Genomic DNA, 17,403 nt, shown 5'->3' with positions numbered 1-17,403 from the left:
AGATACAGGGAATCACACCAACGGGGGAGAAGAGGCACACAATGCAAGAAAACCAAAACCTTTCCTCCTACCTCAAGGTCAAAACAATTACCTGGTTCAACTGTCAAGGAAGCCAGCTTTAACCTACCCTTGATATGATATGTTTACTCTCGATTCTTCTTTTGAGAGTAAAGCGCCTACTTACCATATTCATAACTGTGAGGATGAATCTTTGGGCAGCCTCGGCACCATGATATTGGACCATATCAGCATCTGCCACCACCAGAGTTTCTACTGTGTACTCGTTGGTAAGTCGAATGGCATTTCTCCTCTCTCTCCAGTCACTGGTTGATTTCATTTTCTTTTGTCTCTTCTTTTCTAAAAGTCAAAATACTTATTAAGGCTGTCAGATCATAATAAAACATTTATACTCTTTTCAACAAACTTTCATGTGCACATTCAGATTGAATGACCTTTAATTAAAGTGTCCTTTGTTTATTAAAAGAAGAAACCAAGAGGTTCTGTTGCAAGTACATCTGTACCTCTGTATCCAGATTTGCATGAGACTACCACATTACATGCAAATAGAAAAGAGGATGGGAAAAGAGAAGAAATCCAGAACAGTAAAAGATGAGCTGTAATTCAAACCAAGAAGAAGTCATACTCTTTCAAAAGTTTCAGAAACTGGAAATCCTGCTTGTGAAGAGCGTAACATTCCACTATAATGGAACAAGTGCTAATTATGGAAAAATCCGCTGAAGAAAACTTTAGCATAGGAGACCATGCTTCGGGATGCAATGTGCACTCTAGAGTCTGCAGGTTCTCCTTCGCCAGGGAAGTTGTAAGATATTCCTGGAGTCAGTATTTCCATTAGTTGCATTGTTACTTGCTACGAGCATTATTAGAGCAATGTAACAGAACACAAGATAGAGTCTCAAAAATTTTAAATTAAGTAAGATTGTTTTGGAACATGCACTATTGGCCAACTGCAGAAGTCTCTGGATGAAACCCAGAAGTGCAGAAGGTCAGGCTAGATAAAACCTTCTCAAGCTTTCTTTGCTCATTTATTGCTATTGGCACAAGCGCCAGCACCAGCAGCTGCAGTCACTGGCCACCTACGTGCAGAGCTCACATGCCTCTTTATTGTGGTACACGTACCAAAAGCAGGGGACTCCCTAGACCAGCTGATCCTTAATAAGCTTAAGTTACAAGAACCTGTGAAAAGGACCCATTCTAAGGACTATGAAGTGAAGCAGTGGTCAGCTACCATTAACTCAAAAATTAAAACACAGAAGTTAAACCTCCCTTCCTCCAAACTAAGAGACTAACATATTAGTAATTTTTCCTCTTCTAAACTGAAAGGTGAAATGTGTTTCACAGCTCAAAGGCAGATGTGCAAAGCAGCCGAGGTATGAACAAAGGAGAAATTAGGTTCAGATCTGAAATTGAATCTGCTCACTTCGTTGCAGTCACAAAAAACGTATTCATGTTTTCAATTGTAAAATGAAAGAAAAGCAAATGAAGTCATTAAAACAAATTTATTTTGCAATAAGAAACAAACTGCCAAGATTCATTGAAATCACATCTGCATACTGGTCAGTCTGCAACATACTATGGATAAGATAGTGACACTGGTATTAGCGCTGATTTCTTCTAATGAAATAGGGAGCAGAACACACAACAGGTCCTGAAACAGCATAAACACAACATTCAATGAAAAAGTGACATGGGATAGACTGTGATGGATGATCAGACAGATACCTCATGTCACGCTACACTTGCTGCTCATTTCCCAGAGCAGAGAATTCCCTTCTCATTTTCTGTGGATTTAACTTGAGGCCCTCTCTTAGCAAGGCACCATTCTGCAGCAGGCAGATCTGAGTTAGCATTCACTGATCCTGTTTTTCCACAGCCTGTTTACCAGCTCCCTTAACATATATTCAGCCTGAATTCCCCTTTTTTCCCAGGCTCATAAATGCACTCACATCCAGATCATCAGTTTTCCCTGATGGACCCTCTTGTGTTCAGGGTGATAAACTCCATCAGCTGTAAGCCCCCCAAAGCCCACCTGAAATGGACTCCCTGCCTTCTGCTCATTCACATGTTTTCCGTCTTGTCAATACACACATTTGCACGTGTCCATCCCATATCCCTATTCTGAGTTGTCTAGCAGTCATCACGTATAGCTCTGCACATGCTTTTCTGCCCAAGGCATCAACTGTCAACACTGGGTGAACATTTTAAACTGAGAGAACAACCATGAAATTTGATTTGAATCTTTTAAAAAAGAGTTTGGAAATATCCCCCTGGGTCTAAAAAGACAGACAGGAGCCCATGGACAAGGAAAAAATGAAAAATTGGGTGCTCATAAATAACGGAAGCTACATGCCAGCCGCAAAGATGAAAATAGTTTCAAGGCTTGTTTTCACATGGACTGCAAAAAAGCTACAGAAAACTGTGCAATCATGACAAGGCTGCCACAGAGCAGGGAATCTTTATATTTCCAAGTGCTGTAGAAAGGCAATAAAATAAAATGGAGTCACGATACCAGAAAGAAGAAAAGATGAATGCACCTTTGATTTGCCAACTATGGAATGGAGATGACTTCACCAAACTTTTGTGAAAAAGCTCACGTTTGTTTGTTTGCTTATTCATTTCATTCCATTCCATTCATCCACCCATCCCTCCCTCCGCACAGCCATGCACCTTTAGCTGCAGTACTTTCAAAGTTATCATTTAAATACCAGAGAGAAAAATCCAAGAAAAAGGAAGAGAATGCAAGTTATTCCAGTCTTGCTGCTAGCAATCAGAACCTTCATGGAAGCACTTCCTCATCAAATTTTTATTTTGGTAATCCCCTAATAAATTAAAAGTTTTCAGCTGATGTAAATCTCCTACCTATACACTTGTGTCAGAGGAGCAACCCACTATGCCAGACACTCTGTGGAGAAGAGGTCATGCCATGGTCATTTGCCATGGGATTGCCCGGGATGGTCTCTCCTCCAGAGGCAGATGAAAGAATTGGCGAAGCTTTGCCGATTCAACTTGGCACCTCTTTGCAGAAGGCAGCTGTTCAAAACTCTGAAAGGTGTGACTTCTGGAGAGCAGCAGCGTAAAGGGACTCCTGGCAAATTGCTGGGTAGTCTTGGTTCACACAAAGCCTCTGGCCCCCATTCCTCCATGAGTTTTACTTCAAGCTGTGGATTGGCTCCTTTCCACTGGGTGGTAGGGATTAGAGGTTGTGTGTGGAAAACTATCACCCCACAGGCTTGCCTAGAAACACAGCCAAAGTGACCTAACTTAGAGAATCTGGGCTCTCGCTCTCATCCTCTCCCTCACATTGTCCAAGTGTAAGCTTACAGAGCACTTAAAACGGCCAACGTGTAATGGACTCAAGGGAGCTTACAAAAAGCTCAGGTGGTCACCGATGATCCACTACGGAAGAGGTAAGGGAAAGCAACACAAACTACTTGAACAGGTGGCATGTGTTGTGTCCCCCTGCCCTGCAAACTTTTTTTTTTAACCTATAGCTCCTCTATAGGTTAACTCGTCTTTATTCTTTTTGTCCTCCCAGAGGGATACTTTCGGAGTGGTCTCTATTTGCATCTTCCTGCCTACCACACATGCAAACAATTTTCCAGCATAATCAAGCACATGGAGAAAACACAACTATCATTTACATGGATGAACCATCACAAAGAGAACAAAAGAAATACACACATCCCCTATTGTAGACATTTGATGAAGACAAGAAAAAGATCCAAAACCAAGAGTAAAAATCCTCATTAAACGCATCTGCAACTCATACCTGAGGTAAGTCAACTTTATGAAGGTATCAAAAAAAACCCCCCACATCTCTAGAGCCTCACTTCAGAAAGAAGCCAGCCCAGAGAAGTCTCACTCCTGCCCCACATGATTTATGGACTATGGGCAGAGAATCCCTCCATGAGTACACGAAACCCCAAAGTAAAATAAACATCAGCCATTAAAACAAGGATTAAATGCTTGGTGGATTCTTTATTTGAACAAACTGATGTTACAAATTTTGTGGTGCAGATGTTAAGTTAGTGTGAAGGCATAAGAGGCCATAAAACATGGGAAGGAGCCTGTCAGAGGAGTTTACATTGCGGGGAGCATACATATCCACACTGCACACTATTTTAGGAGTCAGGTGTTCCCTGCTTAAGAGGTCAGACAATTTGATGTGAAATATGAGCTGAAACAGTCAATCTACAACACAGCACGTATATGCTAGGAGTGACTAGGCACAAGGGATATTACTCTTTTGCCAGTCACTTTGACAGTGTGTTACAGAGTCTATCTGGCCAAAGATTCTACAAAATTCAGGACTGTTAGGTGATGGGAGAAGGGCAGTACACCCCAGATCCTCAGTATAAAATGGATGTAACATTGCACAAATTCATTGGCCGGCTTTTATTTACAGGCTTTTACTTTTCCTTGTCTAGCCACTTACAAAGCAACATGATCTTATCACATTCTGCAGTCTAGCAGTCTTTGCAATCTTCTTCAGAATGGCAAAAAATATATAGTCCCTACTGTAATCAGAAGCACAACGGAGCTCTTCTGAAGCCTCAGTAGAAAACTCCTTATGTTCAGTGCTTTTTATGGCAACCCGACAGATGTACAATTCCAAAGCAACCGCCCCAAATGACCTTTTCCTATTACACACCAAAAGCCCTGTCTAGCAGTGTCTGGGTTTTGGCACATTCTTGCTATAACTGCAGAGTCCCTTCCTGCTCCTCCTACCTCCCTTCCAACAGTATTTCCCAGGCTCATATGAAAAGAAACTTCTTCTCCTATAGCCTTGCACTTTTTTTTTTTCACTAATCTTTCCTTTTGTAATTTTAGCTACCTCATTCTAGTTAAACCTACGAAAGTTTCTGGATGCAGTTCAACAAAAGCCACAAATAAAAGTAAAATTGCAGAGTCCTTTCTGCAAGGCCAGGCTTCTCCCTAGCAGCTCTTTTCTATTGCTGCCTTAAAAATCCTCTCTGGTTCTTCCTCAGGAAGCCGTCTGCTAACTTCTCTCCACCCATGACCCCTTTAACATCTCTACATACCCTCACACGGAGGGCAAGCTGTGTTTTCCTTTACACTGTTACTTCAGAAGCACAAAAAGAAGGCAAGAGCATGTGAGTGGGGCAAACAGCTAACACTAGTTTTCCTTGTGCCCCAGGAGCTTCTAGAGAATCTTTCACTGCTACTCACATTAGGTGGGTTTTACTGGTTTCACTTAAAAATAAAAATCATCACCTCTCCAAAGCAAGAGAGAAAGAAAAAAAGAGATCTTGCACACAAATCAAGCCTAGAAATTAAAGAAAGGAAGTTCTTGCGGTATATGCTTACTAGTTAACCTACAACCATACACCAATCAGAGGAAGGGCAAGTTTGCTGAATTATCAGAGGGAGAAGATGTCACAAAGTTTCTCTGATACTAGATATAGGATGCAAACACCTCTCAAAATGCTATCAATTCTGTGTTTAAACAATCTTTATACTGCATCTATGTCTCTTAGACATTGCTATTTAATCTAGAAACTACATTAATTTCAAAGAAATTTTCAAATCTAGCATAATGCCTTGATTTCACTTCAAATCAAGAAGGCAAGGTGTAAGGTGGAGCCCAGAAAAGAAGTGAAACAGAAAGTGGAAGTTAGCAGCAGCATTTACATCCCAGGTCCTAAGCAAAAGCAAAACCTAAAGAGGATACAGGCAGGCTTCTTTCTTAGTTTGAATTGAGATCAAGAGGTGGTGGGTTGAAACATAGAGAAGAGTGTGTGTTATTTAAAAACACCTCAAAAGAAATATGCTACAGTTAAGTCAATCTACTCCTCATGTTTGTATCTGACAGCAGAGCGGCTTCCAAACCACTTATCGAACAGCTTCTTCAAAAGACTGACTGCAGAGCATCACCACGGTGGATGCACACAAGCTATAGAAGTCAGCAGCCTTGTTTGCTCAGACTGGAGATTAGGTTGCTCACAGTTAAAAGCAAGACAATTTTGAACAGGTTTAGAGCTGTGAGACTTCCAGGATGACAAAACATTGGCTGCAGAAGTCAGCCCACTGAAGGATATGTGCTAACACAGCCTGAGCTATAAGAGCAACCACAGCTCCCAGGACAGCTCAGAGCTGTGAGATCACCACAGGCACATAAAGGCGGGCAGCTCAAAAATTCATGGACATCACCAGAAACATCCCTTGACTGTCTCCTGTGGGCTTTAAATCCAAAGCTCTGTGCATTGGTTACCTTGCAGCTGCAACTCTCATCCATACAACAGCAAAGAGGTTCTTTTCAAAGCACCTATCTCCTGAAGGAGAAAAAAAAAAAAAAAAAACAACAAAAAACACACACACAAAAAGCCACACTTCAGCTCCAGGGGCCTTGCTCCACACAGTTGCTTCCTTGACACGTTTTCTGTGGCATCCACCTTGGAGTAGACAAGCAAGAACTGAAGAAGGAAACTAAGAACAGACCCTACTGGAGGCACCACCACAGTCAGCACCTCCCAGTCTATTTCCAGCCATGGGAACTTCACCTCTGCCAGGACACAACACAAAGTTGTCCCTGTGCACTGGACTTTTATACCTCTATTAAAAGCTTGGGATTTCAGATTTACCACAGGTAGCTGATGCCAGTGCGTGGTCTGAAGCTCAGGGATTAAAAATGGTTGCTCATTCAACACTCACAGCTGATTGCAGACTGAGAGCTGCCCTCTCATTTTTAATGCCTTGTGCTACAAAATGGTTATACACCTTCAATTTCTTTCTGACTAGAATGGCTGACAAAATCATGCATCAACTGGTAGAAAAATCATCGCATAGCAGAATGATCCATTGCTCCCTAATCCAACTCCCAAAAATATTTGTTGGGTTTTGTTTTGTTTTTTTCACACGGCCACTTTCATAGCAAATCACAAGTTCATGACTATTTGTCTGGCACAGCAGCAAACGATAATTTGACACAGAAGTCATGAACTCTGTGCTGCATCTCAAAACACCACGGACATTTTATTGCAAGGATTGTTATCCAAGTTAGTCTGTGGCTTGGACACATCAGTTAAAACCTTTTTCTTCTGCAAAAACATGCTCAGTCGTCAATATAACACATCAGGACTTTGTCTTTAATGGCAGGCCTGTAAGACAGCACAGGATAAGCACTATGATTCGCTGTCCGCTTGCTGGTTCAATTTGGCAGCAGGGTCTCAAAGATTGCCACCTCTTGAACAATGTGCACTTGTCTCCTTTCAAAAGCACACCTTCATTGTAGGATTTCCATCCAGCTCGAAACACGGACTCACTCGTGTAAGACACAGAAGACAATTTAATGGTCCAGAAAGCAGGCACGGTGAGCATGGCTTAATGGTATGACCGTTAAAGTGGGAATGGAAATATCTGCTCCGCCACTCCCTCTTAGCCTTTGTGCCTCAGTCTGTCATCCTACATTTGATTTTCTCCGTTACTAGTTGTAAATTCTCTGAAGCAGAATTTATTTCCCTTGTTTGTGACAGACACACAAAGATTCCACCTTGCTTGGGGCAATGGGAGAAGATCCTATAACACAAATATAATTATGTCCAAGTGATAAGGAGTGATGTACAAAAGACTCTGAATTCAGACTCCTCAGTTTTGACCACTTAAACTCAGCAGATCTGAGACCAGTCACAAAACACAGTCCTAATCCACTTTAGGGCTTTAGAGACTACAAAATGTTTGGCTGCAGTTATACTGTGAAAAATGGCATCACTGGCCTCCAGATTTATTTTATTTTAATGAGCCTTTAGCAAACGTGCTTAGCTTGCAAAGCATGTTTTTACAACTGCCAGCCTTACCAACTCATCCTGGGCTTTGGAAGCTGAACTCAATCACTTCTACTGAGGCTGGAAGAGCTCAGGGACTCACCAAACCAGGGCCTCCCCTCCTAGAGTCTGACCTCACCATTACACCTATATCTCGAGGGAGGCGGCACGGACCTCCTTGAAAGCCAGGCAATTTACTTCTGGTGATTTGCAAAAGCTAGTAAACAATACAAGTTCATCTCCCATAACAGTGTTGGCTCAGCAGGTCAAAGTGAAGTAAAAAGTAGCATAATAGTTATTTTTAATCCCTAATGTATACAGATATGTCAAACTACACAGGGAACAGATCAGCTGAGAAAGAAACTGGCAGTTTATAGAGCAACTTTCAGATCCACAGGTTCTTGGTACTACTACCAGCTCAGAGTTAGTAGCCCTAATTAGCAAATAAAGAAACTGTTTAAGAGTTAGAGGTTCTAGTCTAAAGGACCTCTAATTTTCTATGCCTTCAGTCGCAAGTTCACAGTTTGGCACATCTATGACTGATCACTCATAATTAGAAACTACCTCAAAGGAAGCTTGGAGCTTTTGAATAGAGGCAAAACCTGCCCCAAAGTGTTCCCATCTTGGCCATACAAACATGTAGGTGTCCAACACTTGGTAGCTTTTTTAAGTGATACCCCAAGGGATCTGATGAAGATCAAAGGTCAAACAACATTAGGAATTGATGCCGACAGAGTACCAATTCCCAACTCCTAGCTCTAACCCTGAGCTATGATTTATGATAATATGGAAAAAACAGAGACAGCTAAAAGGTAAGTGATGTACCTTAGACTCCTTAGAGCCACCTGTCTGCCTTTCTAGCCAGAATGACCACTGGAATAGCTGTGAACGGCCCCAGACAAGGACAGCATACACCAGACAACCTAGCTCACTACCACCTGGAAGTTTGGATTTTGTTAAACTCTAATGGAAACTAGCACTACGTTTTATTAGGAACCAAGTGAAGGAGCAGCACAGCTCTACTTCCAGAGGAAGAAATCCATACACTATGTGTATTTGCATGTCCTCTTTTTTTGTCTCTTTTGCACCTTGACAGTAGAGGAAGAAGAAACTGGAGTCCCTCGTGCTCCACATTATCCATGCTGCCCTCATGCTGAGGGCTTCATCCAGAACAGACCAGCAATAAAACTTCACTTGCCACATGTGATGGAAAAGGACACTTTTGAATGGTAGGCTGCTCCAAAAGGCTGCTGTTTATCAGCCATAAGGAAACAATCACACACTTACACGGAAAATCCAGACTCCCTGTTTGGAAGACCAGGGACCTGGAAAAACCAAGGGATTTATCCACACAAGTGAGACACACTCCCATGGGTAAAGTGCTCAATTTCTGATACAGGGAATACTTCTATGTGTGCAAACACCTAATCACGTTACATCTTCTGCATAGCCCATTGTTGAAATCCTTGCTTTAATTCTTCAACAGATGCTTCCTAATATGGACTAATACAGGTTGCATTACATCTCTCTATTTTTAGTGCACGTGTTTTTTGGCCATAATAACTGCTATTTCAGGCCAAGTCAAACCTGCAGAGAAAACACAGCTAAGAGACAATGATTAAAGAGGAGGAAATACAACGTAGCAGTAACATGTGTTTAGGATTTATACCTGTTCGGGGAAAACATTCCCTATATTTGATACCTGCATACGAGCGCTTATTTAAATTATTACCAGCTTTGATCAATTGTTAAAACAGTAACTAGACAGAGAAGCAACACGTTGTTATTTTGTGAATTAAAATGTTGATCTTCCTGTTTTTCACTATATGCTTCTCTCCATGCAGCACATTTGCATTAAGTGAAAACTGGTTCATTTAAACTGACAAAAGGGTTTAAAGCAAACCCACATTTAAGAGTAATTTATGAGGTCTGTATCATAAACATGAAATAACAACCTTCCCTCTAAAGACAAGCTGCTCTCTCTCATGCTCCTGGACCATATTTTAATATCAAATCCCTTCTATGTAAGGGGACTTTAATACATCACTGGAGACCTTTGGAAAAGTTATAACAGAACTTACTTTCCCCAAATAAATTGGAAGTTTTATGACACGGTTAAAGGAGATTCCTGTGCTTTCAAAACATGGTTTGATTCTGTCTTTAACATTGGTATTTTCTCTCACCAAGAAAAGAGACTTTGATAGCATAGGAAACATGCAAAATATGTGACCAAATCTCAGCAAATTAGTTAAACTACTGTTGTTCCATGATAGTTAGCATAACTATATCCATTTACTGCAGCTGAGCGTGTGGTGGATATTGTCATGCAGAAACAGCTTTATTGTATATATTATAAGGTTGCAGAGACACACGGCAATGAAAGAAGCCCTATCTCAGGTGTCTTCTACCTCCACTCTTAGGTACAGGAGGTTAATAAAGCAGATGGTATAGCTTCCCTGTGGTCCTCTCTGGTCTGCCCATTTCCCCTTTGCCATGAGCTCTTCCTATGGGGTTAGAGATTGGCGGGAATCCCAGATACTGCTGAAACACAGATTAGCCCTGCAGCTACCTCTTGTCCCCACAAGTAAATTGAGAAGGCTATTCATGGAGGTCTAGGCCAAACCTGAGGGCACTGCAAAAATCACGTATGATGCATTAAAAGAGATCTCTTTCTCTCCCCACTTGGCTAACCTGTAGCAAAATTCTTACTTACATGTATTAAAACCTACAAACAAAACTCCCTATGACTCCATTCTTTCTCCAGAAAGACCACTAGTCCGGGACCTTTGACGAGAAAGTTGTCAAACTCACTCTTTAAAATCAGAATAGCGTGTGATAGCAGGCTTGTATCCCAGATGCAGCCCAGTGTCTAGAGATGAGAACTGAAGAAGTGTTTCACATCACTGGTGTGAAGCTATTTCCCATGTTCCTAATGATGCCATGCTTCAGAGCAAATGAAACCCAACCTTTCCTTCCTTCCCCCTCACAGCATATGCACCTGGAAACCTTTTAATAGGTTTTCTGTTTGCCTCACAGGGGCTCATGTTCATGCCTGAGCAGAAATGTGCATTGTGACTTGAACTCTTTCTCCTGCTGGATGACAGGTGATAAAAATAATATGTATACACATATCATATGACTAACAATAGCACCTGGCCCATGGTGAGAGGATCCGTCCTTTGCTGCTGGAGCACTTCAGAATTTAAACAAAGGAATTAAAACATCAGCCCTGAATCCACAGACCTGGGATTTTTTTTTTTTTAACCCATTAATAGGCACTTTCAGATTCAAATCTCAAAGATCCAGTCATGCAAGACCCTAAGTACTTTCCCACTCCTAACTACAGCCAGATTAATCCTCTTTTACAGATTATTCCAGGAGAAATTTGGCTCCCACAAGGTTCTGCTGCAGCTCTAAAAATAATTTCAAGTGCTGTAGGACATGTTATGCCACTTAGACTAAAGGAGTTGTTTTAGAGATTTTAACAACCACTTCCCAAACCAGACTGCTAGCATTACCTAGCCCTGAGGAACTGTTCAGCTCAGTTTCCCTCTCCCATGGCTGGGACCTGTGAGGACAGTACCACACTTCTGGGTGGAACACAAGAGGAATGCTCTTGGAAAGCTGTGCTTTCTATCCCCTCAAACACATGGCATTTCTTGATTAAATTAATTTTGCCTTCTCAAAATGCTTTCTTCTTTCCCCTACAAACCCTCACACAAGTCATTACATCACTGTGCATCTTTTTTTTTTTATAATCAATTAAGTTCATATATCACATATATCATATATCATTGCTGCCTGCAGAAATCGGCCATTGAGCAATTTAGCCCTGTTTAAATTTTTAATGACATGATCAATAACTAACATTAAAAATTCAGTATTTGATGCTTTCTATTTTATTTGAATCCCAGCTAACCCCAGATCATACCAGGTACCGCTGAATTACAACATTTTAAGAAGAAAATATCTTTAGAGGTGATTCTTGTTTGTTCAGAAAATACAAGAACAGCAGCAAAGGACTGGAAAATGCCCAAGCATGGCAATTCTGTGGCTTTGAAAAATACTTGTTTTATATTGATTGTATTTACACAAAGATGTATTTTTCTGTCTATGTTGTTTCACAATAGAGGATGTGTATCTAAAATGCTTAGCATGTGAATATTTCCTAAGTATTTACAACCTCCATTCTTTCCTGCCAAGTTTTAGCATGGGTGAGCCAAATTACAAGCCGGTGAAAAATAACTTCTAGTTCAAATCTGATCAGTCCTTCCCTCTGACAATGTTGGTGAGTACCGTAGTAAAGAGACCTATCCCAGGAGAAACTCTGGAAGCATGCCCCTAGATCATCAGTTCCACACAATTTCATTAGGAATGGACCTTTTGTGTGTCAGACAGGATTAATTTCTTTGTTTCTAAACTCCTTGTGCACAAAAGTTAATCCAAACCAGACAGGAGTCAATTAGGTCGTTAACGTGCTAAGCCTATTAACAACCATGACTTACATTTCTTTCCCGCAACAATGAAAAACATTCTGGAGTCTGCCTTTAAGTGGCAAAGCCCATGAGCAATTTCATTATTTTATGACACGGCTACTTGAAGCAGTGGCTGTTTGCACGAGGAAGCAGCACTCCCCACTGTGCAGCAGTCCAGTGACTTGCTCACTTTTTAGCATAGCCAGCCTGCGGTCCATACAAAGAATCAGCACCCAAGGGATACGAATTCCATTCCCAGCTGTTTTGCAAACTCCTGTGTGATCTCGGAGAAGGGCAGGGAATCACACAGTCCCAGATTTTCCTCATCTACCTGCTGGGGGAGGGATTAAAGCTATCCTGGTCTCATGCAAGAGTCAGAGAAGCCCATGCTCTCCCCTTAAATCCAGTCCTAGCTTAGTCACAGAACAAGATCCATAGCCTTAAATAAATTTTACATCAGATTACCAGTCTCCCTTTGCCTCTGAACTCAGATACTCACTCAGCCCATGTGGCCTGGCCACCACCTTTGCACGAGCTGAGCTATAGTAGCAGTGTGTGCATGTGTGCTCTTAGCCCCGCAAATATGGAGATTCTCAACGACTTTTCTTGCAGTAGGGAATTCTAGTTCCTCAGGCTGTCCGTGGATTAGGAACCTAACAGGTATGTAATTAATTTTGCTGATGCATGGGGCAACCACATCATGTGAGACCAAGGGTCCACGTACCTCATGCCATAATGTTCCCCAAGCTCACGACCTGCCTGTCAGCTACCTCTGGGGCAACCTGAGGAGGAAAAAGCTTGCAAGGAGGATCCCAGCAACCGTGGGGTCTATTCACATTCACAAAGCAGACAAGAGCAGCGTGTAGTGGGTCCCCAGATGTCTTCAGGAAGCAGTTGTTGCTACTGCAAACACTTTTTTTCAGCGTTTCCTTTTAGTGTCTTATTTTTATGGTTCTGATACCTTGGTACTCACCTCCTCTTTCCATCTGTGATCCCATATTATTACCCAGTGTCTCCCCAATTTCCTTTCCTTTAGTCCCTCTTCTCAGGGAGGGAATTTCACTTCTGCCGAGGACAGGCAGCACCCTGCCCCTAGACAGAAGGTTCAGTGGCAAAAAGGATGAGGAAGATTTCCTGGACTGATTTTGGTTCAATTCAGCTTTTAACTAATGGCTCTCTTATTTTACAGTGTAAGCATTTTGTAATGAATTTTCTATGAACACCGTGCTGCAGCACCTACAGTACTTGGTTAGGAAATCAGAACGGTGCTGAATTCTGATATCTCCTCTAAAACAGACATAGGGGATCTGTAACTTTAAGCAGAACCAAGAATTCATACTCAGAGAATCAAAAAGAAGATTGGCTTGGTCTGAACCCATGAGAATGATAAACCTGCGGAACTACTAAGAGCTCAACTCCACACAAGAGAAAATAAAGGTCCTGGCTATAGCATTTACCAACAAGCAATGCCAGCTAGGAGGCAACCTTATGAGCAAGCACGGGTCATCTCTGCTGGTTCACAGGCTTGGTTAAATTCAAAACTTGAGAGATACAAAAACTGAGAGATACAGGCAAACTAAGTTCATGACTGCCTATTCCAGTTAGTTCCTTCAGACTTCTGCTTCCACTGGTGTTGCAAATAAGGAAAGCCTTTTGTGCCTCCCACTGTTGCCATGTCCCTTTTGTGTCCAACAACAGCGCTCAACTGTTCCCATACTAGCAAGTCTTACTCTTGCACCCATTAAATCTGCCATCCTGCTTCCCATTTTGTCCCTCTGGCAGTCCAGTGGAAGACTGCGTAGATGCCTTGCCCCGCAGCCTCCATTTAGCATGCAGCCCATCCAGTACAAGGCAGAAGCTAAAATATTGGTGGGGTAATGGGGCAGGAGAGCAATAAAAGGAACAGAACATACAGACACACTGAAACCCGAAGAAGAGATTTCACAGAGTTCATAAAAAATACCCTCTATGCAACCTACCCACACAGATTTCCAGAAAGGATAAAATTCAATTGCTCCAAAGAAGCCAAAAACTAGGCCAGTTTATACTAGCTGACAATCTGACTATTTGGCTTTAAAAATGGGAGAAGACAGGACATGATCAGTGAATAGGGGTAGCCATGTTCTCTTGAAAAATGGTAGGAAATAATATTATCAACAGCTGTTTTATTATTAACATCAAACAAAAAAATCCCCACTCGAACAAAAAGGGTGCAAGACAGCTGCATCTTTTCAGAATTTCAGCTGCGAAGCATTAGAACATCAGCAAAGTTTGCAGCAGCTCACAGGCACACACTCTTTAAATGCAAAAATATAGTAAAGGTACTGACCTTCTGCAGTGCCTTGGCTGGAGGAATATGAAAGACAGGAGAAAAGTATTGGCAGAAGATCATTACCAAATAATTAGATCTCCTTATTATTACTCTCCCATTCCAATGGGGACTCTAGGGCTTAAAATCAGATCCACAATCATGACTTTTTTTAATTTATTTTAATTTAAAAAACAACTTTAACAGTGTCACGCTGGGTCACAACTGAAGACTGACAATTTGGAACATGCCACCAGCACCTCCTATATCCATGGAGAATCATAGGATGTAAGTTCAGGATCTTAACACTGGCAAGGTGTGTCAGCATGACACTGGAAACTGAGTCCAGAGCATTAAAGAATGCCAGGCACATAATTAAAATCCAAGTCATTGCCATTTCTTAGGAAGTCCCATTGAAACAATCTACCTCATATTGCTATTTAAGGATAAAAGCACTAGAAATTGCTTGAGAGGTTGTTGTTTGGTCCAGAATAGCTTCGTACACATGAGGCACATCTGCATTTCAGTGGCTACTGTATCCACAGACAGCAAAACAGAATGGCAGACAAGAACTGCTCAAGCACTCCACCACCTCACTCACACAAGCTCCCTGCTGTCACAGAGGTACTTCCTTCAATACCCAATCCAGCTAGATTAAAGTTAGCCTAAGGATGTCTATACGAGTTGCTATCGCATTTTGGACTCAGATGTCAAACCTGTGTTCACACATCTCCAGGAAAGCTAGAGACCTTAAAAGTTTCTTTGCTGTCTCTTTGAGCTCCTTTCCTCTAACGCAAGGCAAAAGCTAAAAGAAAACAGTTTAATTTATCTCACAAAACCTTCAAGCAAGCAGTTTAAAAGCTGCCACTCAAAGAAACAAAAAGTCCTATAGCATGACAGCTGGAGCCTAAGTTTGACAAGTCAAACACCAGAAAGAAAAAGCAAAACCAAGCTCCTAGTTAAAAAAGTTACCTTGCTCAACTACATCTGACAGTTTCAAATGCATATAAGCCTATACAAAAGCAATTAAAAAAAAAATACAAAGTTGACTGCATACCCTGATATACTCTATTACGGATGGTGTGCTCTGCTAGACAGAAGTAAAAATGATGACATGTGAGAAGCTGAAAACGAAAGTAGATTGTTGTACAAAAGAAACAGTGCATCTCTTCCCCTCTCCAGATATCTTTTCATCCTGTTATGAGCTGGATCCCTGGAGCTGGACTCCACAAATGATACTTCTGATTAAATTATACAAAAGTATCTGCAGTGACCCTTTCTGCATTCTGAAACACAAGGATCACCATCCTAACCATGCCTGCTTGGCACAACTCTAGTAGAAAAGTCAGACAAAAGAGGACGCCTCACCACTGACTTCAGTTTCAAAACCTGGACCTTTGCTAAAAACATTGTCAATACCTTGCTGAGCAGTGGTCACGTTGCATGATTAAAGCAGAAGTTTACTCTGACCCATCATAAAATTTATCTTCTTACAAATTGAATGGTACAGCATAGGTCCTAAAAATTTTGATATTTGTGATGGGTCTCCTTCTGCCTGAAGTAGCAGAAGGATTCATTAACACATACCATTTTTCACTAGCTCCAGCTGCCTGAACACTCGAATTACAAAATACAGACATATCTGGCAGAATAACAGTTAAAAATATAATTGCATACTCATGGCTGTTCTCTTGAGCCACTTCAAGCTCACCTGCTACAACCTTGCAGTGCTCATCAGGAATGTGCGACTTCATGGGATGGCTTGATTTTGTGGATCGTCTACGCCTGATGAAGTGTTCTTTTCCGCTAAATGAGGTCTCTGATGTATTCACTGGTTGTATTAGCATGTGCTCTGATCCAATTTGGATATAGCCAACCTGTCCACAAAAGAGAAGAAAACAACCCCATCAGTTTGGTATCCTAACCTTGTCTATCAACCCAGTCTGAACCTAGACCACTTCACTGCAATCATTATTTACAGTGTGAGGAAACGTAAAGTGATTATGATCGTATTTAGTCTGCGTAATACAGACTAAAGAACTTCATCTGCTTCTCATATTTATTTTTCATATCACTGAGTACTATTTAGAAACATTGTGCACTGTACATGTACAAAGGTAGGGGTTCTTGTCAACACCTTTCCTTTCCCTTCTTCCTCTCCCTCCAGCTACAGCACCACTCTAGCTGGAAGCATAAATACGTATGTCTTACGAGATGCTCAGCTCACATGAGGACAAATGAATTCTATCAACAGAAATCCTTTCATAATCACCTTTCTAATTGCCAGCTAGAATTGCATTGTTATTAAATGGCATTTACTATCTCAGTGAGCAAAAGGGTGAGATTGCCTGCAAACAGGAGGCCGCCTATGTATATCACTCTGGCAGACAACACTAAGTGAATTGAAGTGATGTTGGAAGTGCCACTTGCAGAGCCACCCCCATTTTTTTGTACCTCTTCTTGACTACAGTAGTGGCCACATAGTAAGCACTGCTCTCCCTGCAATCCATGGGTCGGGTTTCAGAGGTCAAGCTGGGAATGGACTGTTGTACCTTCCCAGTTACAAGATTTTCCACCATCCCCAGGATAAGTAACACAAGGAAGAGAAAGACCCTGTAGACTCCATATACTACAGGTCAGAGCACTAAACCCCTGCCTTTCTTGCACCAAGTCCAGACCTTACACCAGGGCTGGCAAGAACATCTTTGGAAGGCAGCTTCTGCCCCAGGAGAGCCCTCCTCTGCTTGCAACCCAGAGTTTTAAAGGTTCTTTTATGCCTTTTCCACTCCTTTTCTGGCATGAAAAGGAGAGAGCGAAAAGA

General features: G+C 41.6%; 1 protein-coding gene across 2 annotated transcripts in view; it reads right to left on the bottom strand.

The window, feature by feature from the left end:
• ADAMTS17 (ADAM metallopeptidase with thrombospondin type 1 motif 17) overlaps positions 1-17,403 on the bottom strand; it is a 187,474-nt gene that overhangs the window by 159,698 nt on the left and 10,373 nt on the right. For both annotated transcript variants that reach the window (XM_074601294.1, XM_074601293.1), the window contains exons 3-4: positions 16,294-16,459; positions 185-357 (exon numbers count right to left, since the gene is read on the bottom strand). In XM_074601294.1, coding sequence (XP_074457395.1) covers positions 185-357; positions 16,294-16,459 — 339 coding nt within the window. The remainder of the gene's footprint in view (positions 1-184; positions 358-16,293; positions 16,460-17,403) is intronic.

The sequence above is a fragment of the Larus michahellis genome, chromosome 9, assembly GCF_964199755.1.
Source record: "Larus michahellis chromosome 9, bLarMic1.1, whole genome shotgun sequence".
NCBI lineage: Eukaryota > Metazoa > Chordata > Aves > Charadriiformes > Laridae > Larus > Larus michahellis.
Note: the sequence above shows the minus strand (reverse complement) of the source record. Positions and strands in the feature narration are given on the sequence as shown.